The 23778-nt window shown below is 35.7% G+C and overlaps 1 protein-coding gene across 2 annotated transcripts; it reads left to right on the top strand.

Annotated features, from left to right (window-relative positions):
- On the top strand, positions 1 to 22520 carry Zfp40 (zinc finger protein 40). Of its 2 annotated transcripts, XM_087592087.1 has the most exons (7): positions 11 to 163; positions 1546 to 1671; positions 1924 to 2014; positions 7144 to 7190; positions 15608 to 15689; positions 18543 to 18669; positions 19682 to 22520. In XM_087592087.1, the coding sequence occupies exons 3-7, from the start codon at positions 2009 to 2011 to the stop codon at positions 21829 to 21831; spliced, it is 2412 nt and encodes an 803-aa protein (XP_087448213.1). In that variant the 5' UTR covers positions 11 to 163; positions 1546 to 1671; positions 1924 to 2008; the 3' UTR covers positions 21832 to 22520. The 2 variants fall into 2 exon arrangements, with proteins under 2 accessions (NP_001382067.1, XP_087448213.1); NM_001395138.1 differs by lacking the exon at positions 7144 to 7190 and having other exon boundaries at positions 1 to 163.
- Positions 22521 to 23778: the final 1258 nt, after the last annotated feature.

The raw sequence follows: 23778 nt of genomic DNA, 5'->3' as shown, positions 1-23778 counted from the left end.
GGGGAATTGCGAGGTCCGGAATCCGGGGTCCGGGTAATGGGCTTCTCTAGTAGGACCTGAAAGTCTCCCTCATCTACGGGTGCGGCGTGAGGTGTCCTGAGCAAAATCATCAATCAACAGCGCCATAGCGTGAGCAGCAGCCCGGCGACCATGGAACGCCCAGGTCAGAGGAGCTGCGGGGCTTGGAAACCTTGTGGAAAACAGGGGTGGAGGCTGGTCAAAAGGATGCTTCTCTCACAGCTCTGTCATAGACAATCTTACCTTGGATATCCTACCATTGTCGGGAAGTTTGAGATCCTATGAATTGAGGTTTATCGTCATTTTTGCATTTATCTTATGCCGGCCAAATATTTTCATAAAATAATCTGCTAGAGCATTTGCATTATCAGTTGTCTGCAAGCAGGATTCTCATTGTTTTGTAGCAGTTACAAAGCTGCTGGAATTTAAATTCATGCATGCTTGCTAACTTCTCTGTTCTACCACTTGCCTATTCCAGACGTTGTCCTTTGCTCCTGGGACTGAGCACGGCAGAAAGCTTTGTAGATATTACTTGCATGAAGAACCAGTGTAGATTTGATTGAATCAGAAAATACACTGTGACAGCAAAACATGTAGAGGTTCCTCCATTTTGTATTCCTGCTGAGACCGTTTCCAGGATTATCTAAAAAAATAAAATAAAATAAATAAATATTTTCTTGATGGAGAATCCCATGTAAAAACGACCCAACTGTATTCTAGAAATAATAGATCAGGATGTCCTAGCTAACCTATCATATTTAGGCTTTGATAAAAGTGCTTGTTTTGGAGTAACCTCTTCCAGCCAACCTTTTATCCTAGCTGCTGGTGTGCTAGAACCCCCATCAGGATGGCTAACCTTCTATTTTAGCTTCTGTTAAAAACTGCTTGCTTCAAACTGCTTGTTCTGCAAAACTCTCCCAGCAGCTGCTAAACAAGATGCCTGGATTAGATCCCTGTCTTTTAAAACACTATGTTCTGGACACTCACAGCCACATTTAGGTCCCTGACCACTTGGGTGTGGTCTCAGCTGCCTGGAATAAAGAGTGGGCTATAAACTGTTTGAGTGGTCATCTCTGGTGGGCTACCCATAGCGGTACTTGCAGTTACGGCTGTAAATATTAACATTCACTATGCAAATTTTACTCCCTGTTAATTTTCTGTCTTGAGAAGTAAGCACTCTATAAATACAGTATTCAAAATATAAGTATACAATTCAGAAATGTATAATTATATGATAAATTCGTAGGTCCGGGCAAGTGCACCGTGGCTGCTCTGAGAGCATATCAGACCATACAATTTAATAGTTAGCAAACTGTTTAGATTAAAACAAATTGGAAAGCATCCTTTAAATAATTGTGTTCACTCACCTGTACACCTGTATCAGAGTAATGACTCCTTGGTTCAAAAAAAAAAAAAAAAAGAAAGAAAGAAAAAAGAAAAGAAAAAGGAAAAAAAAACCTCTGCCCTTGTACTTGTGACCAAACTGTTGTCTGATTTTTGTCTGTTTGTTTTAATTTTTCATTTCAGGATTTGTTGATCTTCAATGCTGTGAAGGTGAACTTGGTTCAGGAGGAATGTGAATGGTTAGACCTTGCTCAAAGAGTTTTTACAAAGAACTCCTGTTGGAGAAGTGCAACAGTCTGGTTTCTCTAGGTGAGAATAGTTTTCTTGCAGTCTTCCTTGTTCTTCCTCAAGGCGCTGGGAAAACTACACTGGACGTGTGTGAGCAGTATGTGATGAGTTTTACATCTCACAGAGTAAAGTGAAATCCTCAGAGAATGACAGACACTTTTCATGATGTTTTCTCCTTTCGTCAAACATATTCTTTTGACAGGTGTGAGCATTTTTCATTTTTCTTTCATGAAAAGTTCCAGATACTTTCTGAGGAATCTTTCTCACATGCAGGTCTCATACTCCTCAGCCAGTCCTGCTCATCTGTGAAGCAGAGCAAAGAGCCCTAGATGGTGAACAGAGGAAACTGTAGCAAAGGATGCAGGTATATTAGAGGGATGGAGGAAGGGATGGGGAGGGGCTCAAGTAACAGTAGAAACAGAACATGAAATTGGCTTTGCCATATTCTATTAAATTAGAAATGAGAATAGTCTCAGGATTATTATCCTGTCATGGGTGTTTGAAGATTCTGTATGTATTAATACTCAAAGGCAAATAAATTGGACTTTGCATGTGAGTGATGCTTTCCCTCTTCTATTCCCAGCTTTGGTTGTGTCTTCATACCAATATTACCAGGTTTTATTACTATAATTTTAATGTAGTGTTTAGTTAGAACCATTAATATCTCTTGGTTTTTTTCTACTCAGAGTTCATGAAATATTTTGTAGTTCCTTCAGGTTTTGTGTCTTTAAGGATTAATTTCTCCATTTCTTAACATTACATCTGCCAGATTTTGATAAGTTTTGCTAAAAACTTGTACAGAGAATTAAACTCTGATTATATTGCCTTCCCATTGATATCCCCTGTCACCTATCTCTATGTTCACTGTCCACGGTTTGTGTATCTATAATTCTTATATACTTTGAAATCACCTCTGGGTTTGATCCTTCTCTCATAATTTTTGAAGTTTTTGTGGTTTCTCACAATTTTATAAATTTTGCAAATATTTTCTCTATTCATATGAAAAATATCTGTGCGCTCTTGATTCAGATTACTTAGAATCTTTACAAAATACAAATATTCTTTTATGTTTCTTCTCATGCTTGAACATATGTTCAGTGAGTCAGTAGTCACATGACTTCTTCCGTTTTCTCTCTGCTGTTGATGTCAGCATTCCTGGTTTGTAGAGAAGACACTTATAAAACATTGATCACTACTAGGTTTGAAGACTTGTTCTATTTCTAAGACCACAGTAGAACATGCTACTTGAATGTTGAGAAGATTGGGCAGCTTCTGCTGTTGTGTTCATGATTCCCTGGAGACCTGCTAGGTGTTTTTGGTTTTCTGTGTTTTTCATGGTTGCCTTTCACTAATGTTCAACGTCACTGAATGGTGGACACTAGAGCTTTCCTGAATCACTGTTTATGTGCTTCTACAGTTCTGTCATTGTATTTGAAAAGTTTGTATTATAAAATGCATTCAAATTGAGCACATACCTTTCAGAAAATGAACTGTTTGATCATTTGTTAATAAGTTTGTTTTATAAGTTGATAGATTTGACTTTTTCTCTTGCCTGCCATAATTATAACAAACATTCTTTATGGCATATCTTTATTAAAAAGTTCCTTGATTCTTAGCATTCTATATGTTCTTATATTTGAAGTATTATGTGTATGTATGTGTATACATATGTATACATACATATATATACATATATAAATATATTTATGAAAAGTATATAAAAGCATATGTGTAAATTCTATAAAAGTATATATTATTACATATATTCTAAATATAGTGCAGACATATATATATACATATATATATATATATGTATATATATATATATATAGAGAGAGAGAGAGAGAGAGAGTGTTTGGGGTTTTGTCTTTTGAAGCAGTATTCTGTTTTCATATTTGGTTTGGGGAACAGTATCCACATATATTTCAAGAAATCACTGAAAGGAAATATAAAAGAAACATTTTGTTAATTTCTCCCTATTCTTATGTCTCTTTTCCTCTTTCTCCGTTCCTTTCTACCTTGTTGTTATTTTGCAGTATTTCCTTCCTTTATCCACTTGAGTAGTATCTTGTTTAGGTTTTCTCTTTTCCCTTGTTTTCTTGTTCGAGAAGCTGTACACTGAGTTGCCTGGTGGCTCAGTGAGTTTGATTCCCACTGACATTGTATCTCTGTGTTCTTCTTCCTCCATTGTCTCCAGGTTTTGATATTGTTTAGGACTTAAGTATAGACCCTAAGTAGACTGAGCAGAGACCTCAGTGTATATTTGATGGTCATTTTCTTCTTGGCTAAACCTGCAGAGTATGTACTATGTACATTTCAGCTGCTTTAATTGCTGTTTAACTTACCCTTATGTTTTATGCTTATTTATTGATTATAATAATATTTATTTGCATTTTTAAATTCTTCATAAAATCTGTGTTTATAAGGAAGTTTGCTAATAAATTTATCCATTCTGTAGACTGTTTCATCAAACCATTTCCGTGCAGTTTTTAATTGCATACAGTCCTGTTTGTTGCTTCTTGCTTTTGTGTCCTATTAATTTATAGTTCTATTCAAAAACTAGGTGCCTATGTACATATATGGACTGATTTCCCCTTGTGAAATAAAATTTCCTCTAAAAATTTCACAATTCATTGAATTGGACACAGTTTCTTTCTTTTATGATACTTTTCCATATACCATTAGTTGATGAGGCTGTCTATTCTGTGTCATATGTTTTTGTCATTTGGGTGGGAGTCACCTGCTGGGGCTGGTTCTGGATATGGTATGTCCTTTTCTGCTGCTTCCATGGTACAATTGCCCGTGTAGGTTTGCAGGATCTTCTGAAACCACAGCTGATATAAATCAAGCTTTGTTCTGTGTGCCTGGAGTTGCTCTGAACTCTTAGAGTCTTTGTGCTTCTGTGTAAATTTGTAGAAGCCTCTTTACTGTATATATGAAGTAATTCGAGGGGACATTGATTACCATAGGTTTTGAGTTATCATGCAAATTTTATAACACCATTATTTTTATAATAAAATGTTCATGCAAAGTTTTCCCATTTTGTAACATTCTCAGTTCCTTCAGTGAATTCAAGTTTTCATTTTAGAGGTCTCTTCTGCTTAATTAGCTTTTCCTTTGTTTTCTTCAAATTTTCTTTTAACTCCCTTTTTGTTTACTGTTCAGTTTTAATTAAGTCAATAGAAGCAATAACAGAAAGTGTAAAACTTCTAATTAGATGGTTAGATCAATGATTTTCAAAGGCCTGCCTTTAACTGGGCATTGATATCTCCCTTAAATTCAATCAGTTTAAGTTACGTTTAATTTTTATAATTAATAAATATTAACATCTAATCACTGCAAAGTTTAATCACTCACAATTATCCCCACCACACACACTCTCTCTCCCTTCCCTGGTTAGCCATATTTCTTTCATTAGACACCCTCATATTTCATGTATGATTTTGGGTGGGTTTAGGCTAGGTACCCAGGCCATGTGTTCATAATCTAAACTGCCATTCACATCACAAGAGTTTTTCATACACCTTTATCCTCCACTTCTTAAAATCATTTTTGTCTGCTCATTGGTCACATTGCTTGTGGTTTATATGTGGAAAGTGATTCCTATAATATGCTGTGCAGTCAGCAGTCAATTGTTCTCAGTTTTTGACCAGTTATGAGTCTGAAATAACTGATGCTCTTTCAAAACAAACTTTCTTTGAGCCATGGTGAAAGAAGCACCAGGCTATGGGTACAAACTGAGTCATTTCAAAGAAGTTTAAGTATTTGTGCATGTAGGAAAATGTCAGTAGTGGATTCTTTCCCAGGACCTGTGACCTTTCTCATTGGCTTTTGGCCAGCTTCCCAATAACATCCGTTTCCTTCTGTGGAACAGGGCTGTGATCAAACCTAAAAGCGTTTTTCTTACCCACAAAAGCATCTTGCCACTATGACACCTGAGGGCATCCCTTGCCTGGCAGGTTAGGAATTTTAGCAAGGATACAAATCAGGGTGTTGCCATTCATAAATCTGACCCCTGCTCCAGCTTTCATAGCAGCTTTTAACACTAGGGAGTTTAAGATGGTTTTAGATGCTGTGAGTGGCCTGCTGACTTCTCAGTCTTTTCTTATTCTTACAATAAAAACAAAACAACACACACAAACACACACACACACACACACACACACAAAGTGCTGTTGTATATGGATTATACAGCTTATTAGTATTATCAAATCTGAGCAATCTCATGGGTATTTAAACTCCTTGGATTTCAGAGTTTTATTTCCTTTGTTGACTTCCTTTCTAACTCTCTCATGTTTTCTCTTACATTTTTCTGGGTCCTCTTGAACAAATTACTCACTGATGTACTATGTTGAGTTAGTGTGGAGGAAGTAGACACTCTTCTCTGTCCTGATTAGAGAGGGATGATACCAGTTGTCCTTCTTTTGTAGAATTAGGTTTAGCAGTGGCTCATTGTATTTATTATGTCTTTATTACTGTATGTGCCTTTTCACATTCTTCAGAGCTTTTATTCTAGCAAAATGTGATATTTTGCCCAAACCTTTCATGAGGCTATTGACGTGGTCATATTTCTTTCACTAAGTGTGCGTATTTGGTGTGTTAAAGTTGATTAGATTGTTGGTATTGAACAGTCCTTTGTTCTTGATATGAACTCAGCTTTTGTTCTCCTTCCTCGTTCTTTTTGTTTGTGTTTTCTGCAGTATTCTCCTTTTGTCATTAGTGTAAGTTTTACCTAAAGGAAAGGAGAGTGCCGTGCTGAATCTGTCCAGTCCTTTAAGAGGAAACTCTTCCTGCCTCAATCTCAGTACTTCCTTAGTTTCTGGCCTACTTTTATGATACAGAAGAGTGATTTGTTCATTTGTTTCTAGGAATTCTTCCTTTTCTTCTTCAATTTTTGTTTATTTGTGTATGACTTTCCTCAATACTCCAAAGGGCAACACTGACGTCATTGGCATATATTACAATGTCCCTTTTCACCTCTAGTCCTAATTCTTAAGGATCCTTTGTATTAGGTAAATATGCTCCCTCAGTACTTTTATTTCATCACAGAAATGTCTATTCTGTCGAATCATTGTATTATCTTTGACTCTATGAATTTCTACACAATCTTTTCTAATACCTTTCTATATACTATTTCAGATTGACTTGTTCTTATCCTTGTAAGGCCTCAGGTACATAATTACAGACAGATGTCTTTTACAACCGTGACTTCTTGCTGCCAAAGCTTCTGAGCAGGTTTTTGTCATCCACACCTATGTGACTGTCTGTTATGACCTTGTACTTACCCTGACACCCTTAAGAACAAAATTATCCTTATTGTTTCATGAATTCTGTGCTACCGTTCCTTGATGTAAGTCTCTACAGTAGCTAATTAAGGAACAGTAAACAAGGGGCTAGAGACTAGGCTCAGCAGTTATGTCGCCCCTGCAGGTTCCAGACTCAATTCCCTTTACCTGCATGGATACTGACACCCTCCTTTACTTCTGGTTTCAGAGGATTAGTTGCTCTCTTCTGGTCTTTGGAGGCACTGCTTGTAAGCGGTACGTAGACCTTTGCAGGCAAAAACACTCACACACATAGAAAAAGAAAAAGAAAAAAAGAAAAAGGAAGAAAGAGAAAAAAGAAAAGGAAAAAGAGAAAGTAAAGAACAACAAACGATCTGGAGGTATTGTATAAGGTTTGAAGATAACAGTACAGGAAAGAGCACAAAATTGTCACTCCTAGTGTAAGAGTCAGTGTGGAGCCTGGATGTATTACAGGACAGCTGATACCTCCTATCAACATTGGAAAAGTAAGGATAATACCTGTGTAGGATAAATAAAGTTGTTTGTGCTTATGGAACCCAGAGCCAGAGAACATTCTGTACCCTTTTTAATGTGGAAGCAAGAGGTTTATCATACTGAATATGTAGTTAGGATCACAGCAGAAATTTTTTAGAGGACCCTCCCTAGTTGTGGAAGATTTTATAGGACAGGAAAGTTCAATGATCCAGCATCCCATCTACAGAAAAGTATGGAAGGAAAGTGAATTGTCTCAAGCACCACAGTTTTTTTTTTTTATTCTGTAGTGTAATAACAGGCCTAAGATCTTAAAAGCTCTTTATTGAGATGTGATGTAGAATGGGAATGTTCCCACTCTAAGTTGTTCATGATTGCTAAACAGGATTTGGGATTCAGGAGTGGGTATTTATTATACCCTAAGTCACACATAACCCTTCCATGCTGCTCATATGTGAAGGGCATTGAAACCAAACACATCGAGTGACATTGTCATTGTCAGATGCACTTCACTGCAGTGGTTTCCAATTGAACATCAAAATACCCTGTAGGCCTTGCACATTTTTGTTTCTGATGAGAGTTAGCTGCATGTGGTGTAATCACTGGAGCTTTTGATCTTGCTGGATATCACCTTTGTCTCTATGCTGCTGATGAATTTCATGTTGCTACTGTGAATTTCACTGACCTTCTCATATAACCACCTTCTATTGAGAGAGGAAACATACCTTTTCTATTGCTGCTGATCCAATCCTTTTTACTTTAAAAATAATGAATTCTCCATTTGTGTGTCCTCTGTTTTTTCCTGGGTGAGGCTAATGGAGATTAAGTTAGGTTAAGTGATGTCTTAGCTTGGGTTTCCTTGCTGAGAAGAGGCACCATGACCAAGGCAACTCTTATAAAAGAAAACATTTAATTGGGCCTGGCTTACAATTTCAGAGGTTTAATCCATTATCATTATGGTGGGAAGCACTTCAGTGTCCAGGAAAGGCAGAACGCTACATTTTGATCCACAGGCAGCAGAAGGGGACTCTGGTTCCATGAGTTGAGCTTGAGCATAGGAGACCTCAAAGCTTGCCTTCACAGCAACACACTTCCTCCAAAAGGCCACACCTCCTAATAGTGCCACTCCCCATGGGCCAAGCATTCAAATGCATGAGTGTATGGGGCGAAACCTATTCAAACCATCACAAGTGAGTTTTTTTTCCTTCCTCAAACTGGAGAGTTTCTCTGCAATTTCCTCATAGTGTAGCTTTCTGGGCTATTCTGTTATCTTTGTGTTGCTTTAACTCTGCTTCTGATACTATACATTTCCTAACCTCCTTTACTTATTACTCTTCTTGCTTAGCTCATTGAGTATCTTTTAAATTCTTGCAGGAATTCGTAAATACCAGTATTTCTAGACATTTATTTGAGTTCTTTCCTTTATTTTTATCTTCAAACACAGTTGACTGTTGTTTGCCTTTGATCATATTGTTTCGATTTTTTGGAAAACATTAGAGTAACTCCTGAAATCATGAGAAACAGAATATGTCTTTCCTATACTGGGTAAGATCAGTTGGAAATGAAGTTACTGATAAGTGGCATCTGCTCTCCCATACTTAACTAAAATTCTTTAAAAAGAAATCATGGGTATGTCCTTTAACTATCAAGAAAATTATCAGAGATGACATAAATAAAAATTTGATGTGTGATGTGCATGTGTGCGTGCATGCGTGTGTGTGTGTGTGTGTGTGTGTGTGTGTGTGTGTGTGTGTGCGCGCGCGCGCCAGCCATAATTATGTAAACTAAAAAAACATTTATCCAGGCATGTAGAATGGAGGTTTACTTTGCAACACAGGATTAACAAGGATATAACATAGTTAAATAAGCCAACAGTCTTAACACATGTTACAATCCTAGTTCACTTGAAACTATAAAATTGTTTTCCACAGAGGAAATTGGTAGCAGCCAGAGATGGAAGGAACTCAGAATTGTCACAGCAATCATTGATTGTCAACTTGAGTGTATTAAGAATTGCCTGGGTTCTGGTGAGACCGATCAGAGGATAAAAGTGGGAATTCCTGCAGACAAGAAGCAAGAAGGGAAAACTCCATTCAGCCAATTTAGTTGTTGCTGGTTCAAATTCTAGAAAGTCTGTCTCCAGCTGGTTTATTGTAAACCCATTTAAACACAGTACAGTTTGCAAAAACATTGTCTTGTGTGATACAATCCCTGGTGTACAAGAAAGCATAATTACATGAAAACTCAACTCAAAGTACATCCTTCCTTCCAAAAAGATGGATTCTGGAGATAGGCTACTTACGTTAGAGTAAGGGTCCAGAGAAGGAACTTGTGTGGTGTTGGTCATCCAGATCTTACATATAATATAGAGGTCAGCAGACTGTGAAATATGTGTGGCATCTCTCCTAAGGATGGGTTCTATGAACTGAGAAACAAAGATAAAGATAAAGAAAGATATTGATAGAGCATGAGTCTAGGATGAATATTCTAGGGTATTTGGGTAAAGTCTGGCACCTTAGTTAGTAACATTCACCAGGTTATTGACATCAACTCCCAGCTCTCTTGGGTATGAAACAGGTAAACAGGTAAAATTTGTTTCCTTGTTTGAAGAGACAACCCTGTTTGATTAATTTTCTTGTTTTCCCTAGTGATCTGGAACAAGGACATTTATGCTGCCAACATCTTCTCTCATCTTTTTTTTTTTTTTTTTTGAGAATAGACACTGGCTATAATAGAGGCCAAGTTTAAATGCATTATCTCTTAGTTAGTCTAATATATGTAAGCATAAGAGAATTATAAAAGTACGTAACAGAGGACTGAAGAAAAGGGAAAGCCATCTTAACGTGATGGCCATTCAGAGTTCACTTGAAGATTTTGTCTGTCTCATTATGTACATCACTAATTTGACAATCAATAGTATGGGAAAAATCTGACACATTAAAGGAACACATGCCAGGGTATTGTTTCCCATCAAGACTGTGCTCGAACAACAATAATCTAGAGTTGCTCTGGTTTGTAAAACTGTGATCCTTAGTTCATTTATCTATAGATGAATTTCTGCTAATATTTTTGCTGTAATAGTAGTTTTACTAATCATACAGGTCCTTTTGAGACTTCCCTGTGTATTCCAATAGTGATTCCTGAGAACAGTGAAAAAATTCCATTGTTGCTGTAACCATTTCAGGATCCAATTGAAGTAAAGAATCATCACAATTTTCAGAGTGCTCTCTTAATTCTCCTGATCACTGAAAAGGTTTACTGAGCAAAATGAATGCAGTACATCATTTTCCACACCTTTATAAACAATCCATAGCATGGCCAAACAATATCATACCGTCTCCTATCACAGAAGAGTCTTTTATTCCCCTAACCAAAAAAAAAAAAAATTGGATTCTGCATCGATAATCTGATAAGATTTTTACGTAGTTTTTATGTGGTTCTTGTTGTTTTCCAAAAATATCCATTTGATGCATTAAAGTCATACTAACTGCCCAAGTTATCAGCTTACTTTCCCTCTTGCGGTGTCTCCTCTCGCTGTATTTGTCATCTGCCATCATAGGTTTCCTTCATCCTCTAGATGTCCTAGTCAGAGACCTTAGATCAGTAATATATTCATGTTCTGGAAGGACCTAAGGAAAACCTCTCAACCTCCACTCAATATTAAAACATCAGGTCATTTCTACTGATTAGTTTCTAAGTCTTCTCATTTAACTTTTTGTCTTAGTTGGTGTTCTATTACTGCGAAGTGACATCGTGACCATGAAAACTCTTACAAAGGAAACATTTAATTGGTGTTGGGCTGGTTTACCGGTTCAGAATTGTAGTCCATTATCATGGTGGGAAGCAAGGGTGTGCACAGGAGACATGGTACTGTAGAAAGACCTGAGAGTTCTCTATCTGTATCTGGAAGCAGTAAGAAGAGAGAGTGACACTAGGCCCAGCTTGAGCTTCTGAAGCTCCCAAGCCTACCCATAATAACACACTTCTTCTATCTAGGCTACATGTCCTATTTCTTTTAAATGATGCCACTCCCTGTGAGTATGTGGGGGCCATTCTTAATCACACAGCTACATATACTTTAGACTGTGTCTCGATTAGGGACAAAATATTTTGGGATATCACAAAAGTCATTTTCCTTTACAGTGAATAATAATTTTTTAATTTAAAGTTAGCATAGTATGTGAGGATTTAGATGAGCATAATTAGTACCCCCTTTTTTACTTTTGAAATTTTGCCAGTTATGTATTTGATTGTGTTCTTCCACAATAGCTTGACCCTGTGGATAGTAAGAGATGTAGTAACATGATTAATATTTACATTCTTAAAGTCATTTGGTAGAATAAGGGCCATTATTAGTATTTAATTGTAATAAGAGTCCTCAAAAGGAAATGTATAAAGAGCTGCTCAACAGTCAGGTTACATATATGTCACAATGATATTTTCCTTGACTCACCAGGCCCCCATGCCAGACTTGGGACTATGCTCTGTAGCTGAATAATTAGCGAAAGGCATTATGCCCTCTTAGCACATATCTACACATACCTGAGAGCAGAGATGGTCTCATGCACAAACAGTTGTCGTTTCATATGTCATTCTAATATCCATTATGAATTATGTACTACTAACTTAGAATTTGGTATAAAATAATATCTATATACTATATAAAGTATTTTTTCCCTTAGAGCTGAGGACTGAACCCAGGACATTTCACTGTAATAGACAAGAACTCTACCGCTGAGCTAAATCTACAAACAAAGCTAAATAATGCTTTTAATAGAGGATTGGCTCTCATGAGCCTTCTTTATTGACGTCCCTTACCAGAGTCTAATCATTTATCAAGCCAAAGGCAACCACAAAGTCAGTTATATAACAGTGGTCATTGGTATTATTATTAGGTATTATTATTTGGTACCTTAAAAATTTAGAGCAATTTTAATTTTGAGCTTAAGAAGACTTTTCTATTAGGCCACAGGATATTCAGAAGTACCTGAAAAATAATCAGAGAATATCCTGAAAAAGAAAACAATTGGGTTTTCCCATGCAGGTGTGAAAATGCAAACTCAGCTGATACTGTAACAATACCAAAGCATAACTATTTCATGGAAAACAAACTTGGTAGAAACCTCTAGGCTCTCTGCATTTTGTAGACCAATTCTGATATAACAAATTTTTAGGCTGTACCAGAAATAATTTTAGGTGAAAATTTCCAAGTAAATATAATTTTTAATTCATTTTCTGACTTATTAGCTCCTTCTGACTTTCAAGGGAATTTGTGAAACATGCAATTATGTTTCTTGTCCAACATATTACCCAGAGGAAATATACTTTTAAATTTTTTCTTTATTTTAATTTATTTATATTTTAATTTTAAGTTTATTCTAAGTATATTTACATCGTTATTCTTAAATTTTTGTTGCTTTTTGCTGTGGTAGGCTTAACCATACTTTTGTTTAGAGGAATGTGGATTCTGGATTAGAAAAAACAGTGAACACTTTAAGTGGGGTTTAATGGGCTATTTTAGTAGGAACAGTGGTGCTGAGGGTTATTTGAACTGTGGCTCAAGAGGATTCAGAGGGGAATTTTAGTTTCTTGCCTATAGATCATTACTGTGATATTTTGGTAAAGGATACATTTGCTTTTTTTTTTTTTGTCTGAAGAGTCTGCCTGAGGCTAAAATGAAGAGATTTAGATTAATTGCATTGGCAAAGAACACTCAAAACAGCCTCCTTTCTTGTTACATTTCTTATAGAATATAACAAACTATCTCCAGAAGACAACTTAAAGATTTTATTTAAATCCCCAGTAGTGATTGACAGATAAGAATGTATCTAATTGACATGACAAAGAATTTCTAATTTGGCTTTTTTAGTTTATTTACCATTAAAGTTAAGCACTCATTTAATGATTGATTAGATGATTAGGAGAACAAGTTTCCATATAATTATTGAGCAATACATCAGGAAATGTAATCAGCTTTGGCTTAAGTTCTTTGTGTCCTAGTTGCAATTGTTACTATGCAAAATGCTGGGCCCATTGATCAGTCTATATTGAGTTATTCCCAGTGTGAGAGAAGGCAAACACAAAATCAAACAAGCAAATGTATATATATATATATATATATATATATATGTATATACATTTTCTTGTGCATACATACATACATACACACACATATATATATGAAACACACACACACACACACACACACACACACACATATATATATATATATATATATGTATATATATGAATGACACAGCCAGGCTCTACTCACCATTCATTGAAATTCAGGTTTTTGTCTCAGTGCTTCAAGATAGGCCAGACCGTAACCTTGGAAACAGGGGTGGGGATGAAGTGCTTTTAGATCCAGTCTGCTTGCTTGGGATGATGAACCACAAATACACTGGAAGAGCTGGAATGTTTGCAGAGTCCATTTAGCCCACATTATGCCAAATTATGTTTGGCAGAAGAAAAATCTCTCTCTCTCTCTCTCTCTCTCTCTCTCTCTCTCTCTCTCTCTCCTTTATTTATTTATTTAAGCTCTGAATCTTTTTGGGGGGATTATAACAAACGTTTCCATAATTATACAAAATGTGTTGTTGCATAAGACTCAGAAGAACCCGTATTAATTTCATCCTCTCACTTATGATTGTGAATTCACAGGCAAGAGGCTGAGTTTCTTGGACCCCTAATTTTTATTTAAAGAAACTTTTCTTACCTACTCCTAGGATTGAGCTCCTCACAATAATATTTGTGATTTTTCAGTGACGATGTGACTGTTTCCATATCTAATTTTGTGGAACATGTCAGTATTTTGCTGATGGGATTTGCATTGATTCTGCTGGTTACTGTTAGTAATAAATCATTTACACCACATTATTTGACAGTCAGAGTGCATGGCAGTCCATTTCCTTTTGTGCTTTTCTTTTACTTTTTATTTTTTTCAAGGGTGCCTTAAAATTTTCCTCATAGAAGAGAAGTCATCATTACTTACGTTTATTCCTAGTTCATTGTTTTGTTTTTTTTGTTTGTTTGGTTGGTTGTTTTTTTTTTTTTTTTGGCTTTTTTTTTCTTTTTTTCAGAGCTGGGGACCGAACCCAGGGCCTGAGCTTGCTAGGCAAGTGCTCTACCACTGAGCTAAATCCCCAACCCTCCTAGTTCTTTGTGAACCTACCACAAATTGTTAAATTTTTAATTTATTCCTCAAATTGTCGTTATATAATTTGTAGGAAAACTAGTCATTTTGTGCATTAGTTTTGCATTTTTCAATAATAGTTAAAGCACAATTCTAATATTTTTTCCCCATGGTGTCTGTGGGAAGTTTTGTATGTAACTTGATCATTTAAAACAAATTTGTTGCCAACTTCTTTACCTGCATCTCCTTTCTACTCAGTCTTATTCAGATTTCTCAAGCTCACTCTGGAGTAAATGAGACTAGAGAGCACATGCACCTTCCTTTCCTTAGAGTGTTCTTGTCAATGCTCTTCCTTTTTCTCCCTTGGCACTGTGCTGTAGGCCTCTATATAACACACCTGCCTTTTACTGTGTTGAGCTGTGCTCCATTTCTTCCTATTTGTTTTAGGAGTTCATCTCAAGGAAAACTTGTTAAACTTTGTCTCAGATATTTCCATGTCTACTGAGATTTTTATACTACAGGATTTTTATTTCTTACAGTATTTTAAAAATATACACTGGTTAGTAACATTCCTGGTAGTATTTTTCTTCCCTCCAGTTAGAACTAATGGTTTGTTGTTTTTGTGAGTTGGACAGGGAATCTTACTTCCAGCTCTCTTCTTTTTCTCATTTCTTTATGCAAAACATTTTTATTCCCTATATTATCATGGATAAATTTTCTCTGATTTTTTTTATGTATAATTTATCTCCAAATGTGAACTTTAGTGCTACTTGAGAGGATGATCTGTCTTATTTCATAACTTCTTCAAATGCACTTTCATCTCCAGGGATTTCTGGATGTAGTGATAAGATCCACGGTTATTTCCTTTAATTGCTTTAAATATATTTGTCCCCGCTTTTCTATATGTAAGAACATTGACAGTAAGCAACTCAGATATCTTTTTTGTTTTGTTTTGGGAGCTTTCTTATGTTGTTTAACATTGTCAGTAAAAGAATCGTATTAATTTTAGCTTTTTACTTTTGACATGTTGATGTGAAATGTCAAGAACTCCAGTCTTTGTTCCTGAGACAGAAACTCAGAGAGGAGCAACAGGAAAAATGGCTGCTTCTCTGATAGATGTGCCCCAGGTTAGTGTTGTATTCACATTTCCTTGAAAAATGTTTTTTTCAGTGAAACTATGCAAGCCTGCCTCTGGTAAAGTTATCTAAAGTGTTTATTTCCTATGACTTTTTTTTCTTCTTTTTCTTCTTTTTTAGTTAAGATTAAGCCTTTACATTTTGTCGCCTACATACCTCAGCCTTGTCCCATTGTATCCTCTCTGGATTATTAATGTAAGCCCACATATTTTTCATGTACGTCAGACCTGTAATTATGAGTGTAAATTCATATTTCCATTGTAGATTATGATCAAAGAAATGTATCATTGGCCAGTTCCTACACAGTATGGACATTTGTCCTTATATATTAGTGAGGAAGGTAGGTTTCATGTGCCACATAGGTTGCATTTCAGAGACAGTAAGGTTTCCAAATCATTTTATGCAAGTAGCCACGGAAACACATAGACATTTTGACCAACCTCACTGAGCAATTTATGGAACAGTAGAAATAGAAGAGACTCACTGTCTTGAATCCTAGTAGTAAATATTTCAGCACCCTAGAGAATCCATGTGATGGAAGGAATATATGGCTTGCTTTTGTTATAAAAACTGATGTATTTTTGAGCAGATGCAAATTGCAATACAGCGGATTTTCTTTCTGCTATTTCATATAACGTGGATTATGAGGGATCATGTACCTGTGGTGTATCAACATCCGAAAATTATTTGTCTCAAAAGAGGTTCGCCTCATATCCTTTTCTTGATTCTAATGCTCAGTGATAAGTTCTCAATTGGTAGATTAGTATTTTCTCTTTTTTATTTTAGTTTTCACACAAAGTGTAAACAGTCCTTTTCCCACCTCTATATTGCATCATGTAGAATCTATTAGTAAAAATGTTTTACAGATAGTGACCTGTTTCTATGTGTAATTTTGAAGCATAAATCAATGTTGCTTTTAATGATTCTGCTCTCTTCCTTCAGAGGTGGAAGACTCCTGCCACCCTATATGTTTCCTTTCCCTGAATCTGTGTATTACATAGGTAGAAATTCTGCAGAGATGGTGCATTAAGCAGGTTTCATTTCTTACTTTACAAAGAAAATGTCTTTACTAAGTATATGAGTATTCATCTACATGAGTTTATGTATACGACATTCTTCCATTGATAACCATGGAACTCAGAGATTGGCACCAAACCCTTGGTATAGGGGTAAAGCACTGAAGTAAGAAGTCATGAATGTAGAGAAAATTAAATTGTATTTGTCTGCAGGAACAAGTTCCCTTTACCTCTGAGCCATCTGTCTGTTCCTCAGGTTTACATTAAATTATTTGTATTCATGATGTAGCCCTTGTATAATGTTGTATCTTCTATTTTTTTTTTGAAAATGAAAGCATCATAAGTGAAAATTATCTATGAAATTTAAAATAATTTTAGATGATCGAGTGCAAGTATGGAAGAAAAGAATAATACTGAAATTTAAAAATTCAAATTTACAATTGAGACAATCACATGAATAATAATATATTCAAAATTAATGAAGAGTTAAAATTATTCTCACACAACATTGTAAATCACAGAAAATATTTCAACTTCATCTGAATGCATTGTCACATAGGATATTTATTTTGACTACTCTGTAGTGAACCTGCATATGGAATTTATGAAATTGTTATTAATCTTTATTGGTTTTGTTGACTTTTAGAAAAATGTAGTAATATCAATGTTGTCTAATAATGATTTTTCTGTACCTGATTCTATGTGTTGTTTAGAATGTTGGATATATGCAATGATGTTATACTCCTTACTGCTAAAAACAATAGTAACAGAAAACCTCCTTGACTATTCGTCCATGAATTCTGCGTTCTGTATTCTACCACTTTGTTTTATAGCATTGTACTTGTGCCACAGGATCTCAACTGAGCATGTTAGGATTGAGTCAGTGCTCTCTCTCTCTCTCTCTCTCTCTCTCTCTCTCTCTCTCTCTCCATTTCTTTCTTTGTTTCTGTGTGTACCCCCACCCTGACTCCACCTCTGTCCCACTGTCTGCATGGTGATTTCCTTGGCCTCCGTTCTTGGGACTGGTGAACAAGAGAGCTGTCCCCCAAAACCTGTCTTTATATTTTTTTAAAAAAGGAGAAGAAGAAGAAGAAGAAGAAGAAGAAGAAGAAGAAGAAGAAGAAGAAGAAGAAGAAGAAGAAGAAGAAGAAGAAGAAGAAGAAAGGAAGGGAGGGAAAGAGGGAGGGAGGGAGGGAGGAAAGGAGTCTTGTGAGGCCCAGCTGCAAGCAGGATTGATCCAGTATCCAAATTTGAGCAAGATTGATTTTGGAAGCATAGTTTTCCTGACAATTTTCTACCTGCAATAAGACAGTGTGATCCTGTTTGATATTAACATAGCCTTCATAAAAGTATATTCTCACAACTAGACCTCAAATTTGTGTCTTATATGCTCTCCAAATATGCTAATTGTGAATATAATGTCATTTCACAGAGATAGAAAATATAATATAGAGTGTGAATATTCTAGAATATGTCTTTTATTAAAATTAACTTCCACTTTTACTTATGGGTATACTTCTCAGAACATATACATGAGTAATATGTATTCCTATTTCCTGTAAAGTTCAGAAGAGAACATTGGGTTCAGTTAAACTAAAATTATAATCTATTGCATAGTACAAAGAGGGTGCTGAAAACCAAACTTGGGTTCTCCAGAAGATCAACCACTATTCTTAATTTATAAATGATCTCTGCAGCCTTGTTAGAAAACTTTTATTTTTGAATAATTTTTGTCTATATCACAAAATTGTCTAATTGTTTAGGTCTCTTTTACCTAGGAAAGCATTTTGTCAACAGCACATGGTAAATGGGTTATTTTCCATTACAGGATATATTAACATTCAGAAATGTGGCTGTGGACTTCTCCAAGGAGGAATGGGAATATCTAGACTCTTCTCAAAGAGCTCTATACATGGATGTAATGTGGGAGAATTACAGCAATCTAGTTTTTGTAGGTAAGAATGCTTTTTTTGTAGAATTCCTCACTCACCCTTTGTATTTACCTACTTTGTACATATATAAACTCTCTGATCTGCCTAGAAACTACCAGAAATAAGGAAAATTTCTGTAATTATGCCCATAACTACATTTTTCACTCTCAGCAGTAACAACCAATCATATATGCTATAAGATCCCTCCACTCTCTATCTAATTTTTAATCCCCAGTTCAGAGTTGAAAGAAACCTGAATATTCAAAGCAATGAAACTCACTATTGTGCAACAATTAGTTGTTGGAATACTTTGATTTTACTCTTTTTTTAATAGAAATAAAAAAAGATTTATTCAACATGGTCACATTAGGAACAGAAACAAAGAGTTCCAGTGACCCAAATAAGGCAGTTGTCAGACATTTGGGTTAATTAAAGACAGTAAGCTATTTACCTATTTCCGATTTAAAAAAAGAAGAACTTTTAAAATACGAAAAGAGTTGTTGGTGTGCAGGTTAGAATTTTTTCTTTTTTGTTTTTTTCTAATAAAAGGTCTCTAGTCCTAGTACTGCATGATTTTTAATTCTATCTCTAGGGAAGATGAAGCAAGTGGATCTGGTGAGTTCCTGGCCAGCTTAGGTTACATAATGAATTCTTAGCCAATAAAGGCTACATGTTGTGACTCTCTCAAAAACACAAATGACAAAAAAAGAGAAGTATTCTCCATATGATTGTTTAGAAAGCTTCTTTCTCATATTGTATTAATTTTCAGTCACCTATTTGTTCAATATTCTACAACATAGGCAGATTAGATGAGAATGAAAAGACTATTATTGACCCTTTCAGTTATAGAAATCAGAGTGGAGATTCCTCCGAGCAACCATGTTGTAATAGTGAAACACAAATGTCCTCTACTGAGAGCTCTATTTCTATGAATTGCTAGTTTTTCTTTGAGAGGTTAAACTTAGGGAGGCATAAGTTATTGAATCTGTTCAATCAACTATCAATCCTTATTATCCCTAATTTGCTAATTTTCCAGAAAACCATTGCATATGTGGTAAATATGAAGAGGTCGTGGATCAAAGCTCAAAGCATATTGTCTATCAGCATGCAAATATCGAAGAAAAGTCTTACAAATGTCATGAGCTTGGCAAAATGCTTTATGATTCCTCCCAAAGCTTACTTTACAATACAAGTGATACTACAGAAAACTGCAAGATATATGGGAGTGATAACCAATGGGATCATTCTAATGAATCATTAAACCTAAAGGCACATAAAAGTAGGAACACTGAAGAAGAGCAATACAAAGATTGTAGGGAGCATTTAAATTTGTGTTCCATCATTGGCCCATATCCACAAATTGACACTGGAAAGAAAGAACACAAAATTACAGAGTATGATAGATTTTTTGACTCTAAACATAAACTCATGATAAAACGAATGTGTAGTGGAGAGAAACCTTACCAATGCAGAAAATGTGGAAAATGCTTCAGGGCCTATTCAAGTCTCTATAGACATCGGAGAACTCATCCTGGAGAGAAAACCTATAAACTTACAGAATGCAATAAGTCCATTCTATATTTTTCACACCAAAAAGTACATTATAATATCCATTATGGAGAAAAACCATACAAATGTATAGAATGTGGCAAGTGCAATTATCATTCATCAGGCTTTGAAAGGCATTATAGAATCCACACTGGAGAGGAGACTTACAAATGTTATGATTGTAGAAAATCCTTTATCTGCTATTTAGGTCTTAAAAATCACCATAAAATTCATGGAGGAGAGAGGCCTTATGAATGTAAGCAATGTAGTAAGTCCTTTTATACATTGTCACACCTTGAAAACCATTACAGAACCCACCGTAGACAAAAACTTCACAGGTGTAATGAATGTGGCAAATCCCTTTCCTCCTCCTCAGGTCTTCAAAGACATCAGAGAATTCATAGAGGAGAGAAAGCATACATATGTGCTGAATGTGACAAATGCTTCATTCAGAAATCCCAACTTAAAACACATCAAAAAATTCATACAGGAGAGAAAAGTTACAAATGTAGTGAATGTGAGAAATCCTTTACTGTTGGCTCATCTCTTAGAATACATCAAAGAATTCATACTGGAGAGAAACCTTACAAATGCAGTGAATGCCACAAGTGCTTCATTCAGCAAGCTCACCTTAGAAGACATCAGAAAATTCACACAGGAGAGAAACCTTACAAATGTAGTGAATGTGAGAAATCGTTTACAGTAGGCTCAGATCTTAGAATGCATCAGAAAATTCATACTGGAGAGAAACCTTACAAATGTAGTGACTGTGATAAATGCTTTATCCAGAAAGCAAAGCTTAAAAAACATCAAAGAATTCATACAGGAGAGAAACCTTACAAATGTAGTGAATGTGAGAAATGCTTTACTGTTGTCTCAGATCTTAGAACACATCAGAAAATTCATACCGGAGAGAAACCTTACAAATGCAGTGAATGTGACAAGTGTTTTATCCGGAAGGCCAACCTTAGAAGACATCACAGAATTCATACAGGAGAAAAACCTTACAAATGTAGTGACTGTGGCAAATGCTTTATCCAGAAAGCCAATCTTAGAACTCACGAGAGAATCCATACTGGAGAGAAACCTTACAAATGTGAGTGTGGGAAATCCTTTTCGGTTGGCTCAGATCTTAGGAAGCATCAGAAATGTCATACTGGAGAAAAACCTTACAAATGCAGTGAATGTCACAAGTGCTTTATCAGGAAAGCCCACCTTAGAAGACATCAAAGAATTCATACTGGAGAGAAACCTTACAAATGCAGTGACTGTGGCAAATGCTTTATCCAGAAAGCTAATCTTAGAACACATCAGAAAATCCACACAGGAGAGAAACCTTACAAATGTAGTGACTGTGACAAATGCTTTATTCAGAAAGATCACCTTAGAACACATCAGAGACTTCATACAGGAGAGAAACCTTACAAATGTAGTGAATGTGAAAAATCCTTTACCGGTGGATCCATTCTTAGAAAACATCAGAAAATTCATACTGCAAGAAGCCTTACCAATGCAATGAATTTGACTAATCCTTTATCCAAGAAGCCCACCTTAGAACTCATCAAAGAATTTATACAGGAGAGAAGCCTTATAAATGCAATGTATATAGCACAGTCTTTACCTGCATCTCACGTCTAAGAAAACATCAGAGAAATCATGCAGGAAACAGAAGATTCAATAGTAAATAGAATGTCATATGCTTTATATGTGCTATGTACTAATAAACCACTAGAGGCTTCACACAAGAGAATCATGAACATGAGAAAATTGAAAACACCTTTGAGTTATGTTCAAATGTTAGAAAAAAATCAAGATTTCATACTGAGGAAAAATGCTACAAATGTGACATTTGCAGGAAAAAAATGTTAAAATGTTTCTTTTTCAAACTCAAATTCTTCATAATGGTAACAAAATGGAGAAGCCTGAAGAATGTTATTTGTGTAATCTAGCAGGTTTTTTTTTTTAAACTAAAACATTCCATGCTGTAAGGAAGCTGAAAAAGACAGGAAATAAAAAACTCAGAACATCTTCAGGAAGTACCTGAGACTGACAGAATTTATTGACCTTAATTACTTTGAAGAAACTCATACCTGTCTTGCTGCTTAGAAGACATTTGATTTATTTAGGTATTAAGATATGATGCTCTTAAACCTGTAGACAGGCTACAGTGTGTAGTGTGCTCTGGGTGTCAGGTGTACATAAGCTGTATCTCATGCTGGCTTGGAGCTTCATGATGCAACTGTCTTTTAGTCCTTTTTGCTCCTATAAGCAGCTCCATTCTTGTATTTATGTAAGTAACCCCAATAAACCCCATTGGTTCAACAACATGTATTTCAGTCGCAAGTGTACTTGGTAATGTTATAAATTCCCATTTTGGCTGAGTGGGTACATATGAATGTTGTATCTTCTCTGGAAATGTCTCTCATACAACATGTGCTGAACCCATTAATTGTTCCTCCAAATCTGTATGCCAGAAAATCAGTATTAGAGAGAAAACATTTAATTAAAGTACAGAAGTTCTTTGTGGTTACTGTTCCAACCTCACTACTATGGTAGTACACTATACCATTAAAAGGACTCAACACAGACAGCATGTAAAGGCTTAGGGAGCCTAAGAAAGAAGCTACTTGTATTCATGGGGAAGAGTAAGAGGTCCTTGGTGAAACATGAAAATATGGCTACAAACCTGTGTTACTGCCAGACAGTATCCAAACTGGGCTGTTTCCATGCATGATTCTGAACTCATGCTTAGACCCCATGATTCAGTCCAACTCCAGTGACCCTCAGAACACTACTGTCTGTGGGCAAATGCAAAAAACAGTTGTGCTATCCTCATGTCCTATTGTACTTTAGAAACCCCACTCTACAAGCCTCAACAAATGAATTCCTTTTGTTAAATCCTTTATACAAAGCTAAGATTCTAAACATCAGAAAACTTAGCATGAAATGAAGCCACAGAAAATGCTTTAATATTTATATTTACCTTAAATTGACATGTAACTCCTTCCATACAAATGTCAAGATACTACGAAGCTTTAAAGAGAGAACTTCTGAAAAAGAGAAGACACACATGCACATATACAATTTAGACATCCCCAAAGGTATGCTGGAAGATCATTTTGAAAAGAAAACATGATGACGTATTTAGTCCAATTCCAAAGCACTATATTAGAAATTTTGACACTGAGACCAGCAAGACTCAGAAATTTTAGACCCTAGAAAGGACAGCGTATTGCAGTAAACAAAATCATCAATGCATACATTTTGTTCTCAGTATTGAAAGTAGTCTTGATTAGTACAATCTTGAGTAAATTCAAGCTCATTGTTTCATTTATTGAGATCCCTCTGCTTGATGACATGAGATGGTTGTCCTATCTAATTCACAGATTTCCTATGGTAAATTTGTAAACTTGTGCACAATGAAGATATCTCACCTTGTACTCCTCATTCTTGTTTTCTTCATTCTATACTCATTTATAGATATTACTGGTATATGCTGGCAGCAATGTGTGGCAGGCTGTGGAGAGGAGGTCCAGGGCAGCCTAACATCCAGAGTTGAGTTGAAGAGAACCTGGACAGAATGGG

This window comes from Rattus norvegicus, chromosome 1 (assembly GCF_021556685.1).
Source record: "Rattus norvegicus strain SHRSP/BbbUtx chromosome 1, alternate assembly SHRSP_T2T, whole genome shotgun sequence".
Classification (NCBI taxonomy): domain Eukaryota; kingdom Metazoa; phylum Chordata; class Mammalia; order Rodentia; family Muridae; genus Rattus; species Rattus norvegicus.
Note: the sequence above shows the minus strand (reverse complement) of the source record. Positions and strands in the feature narration are given on the sequence as shown.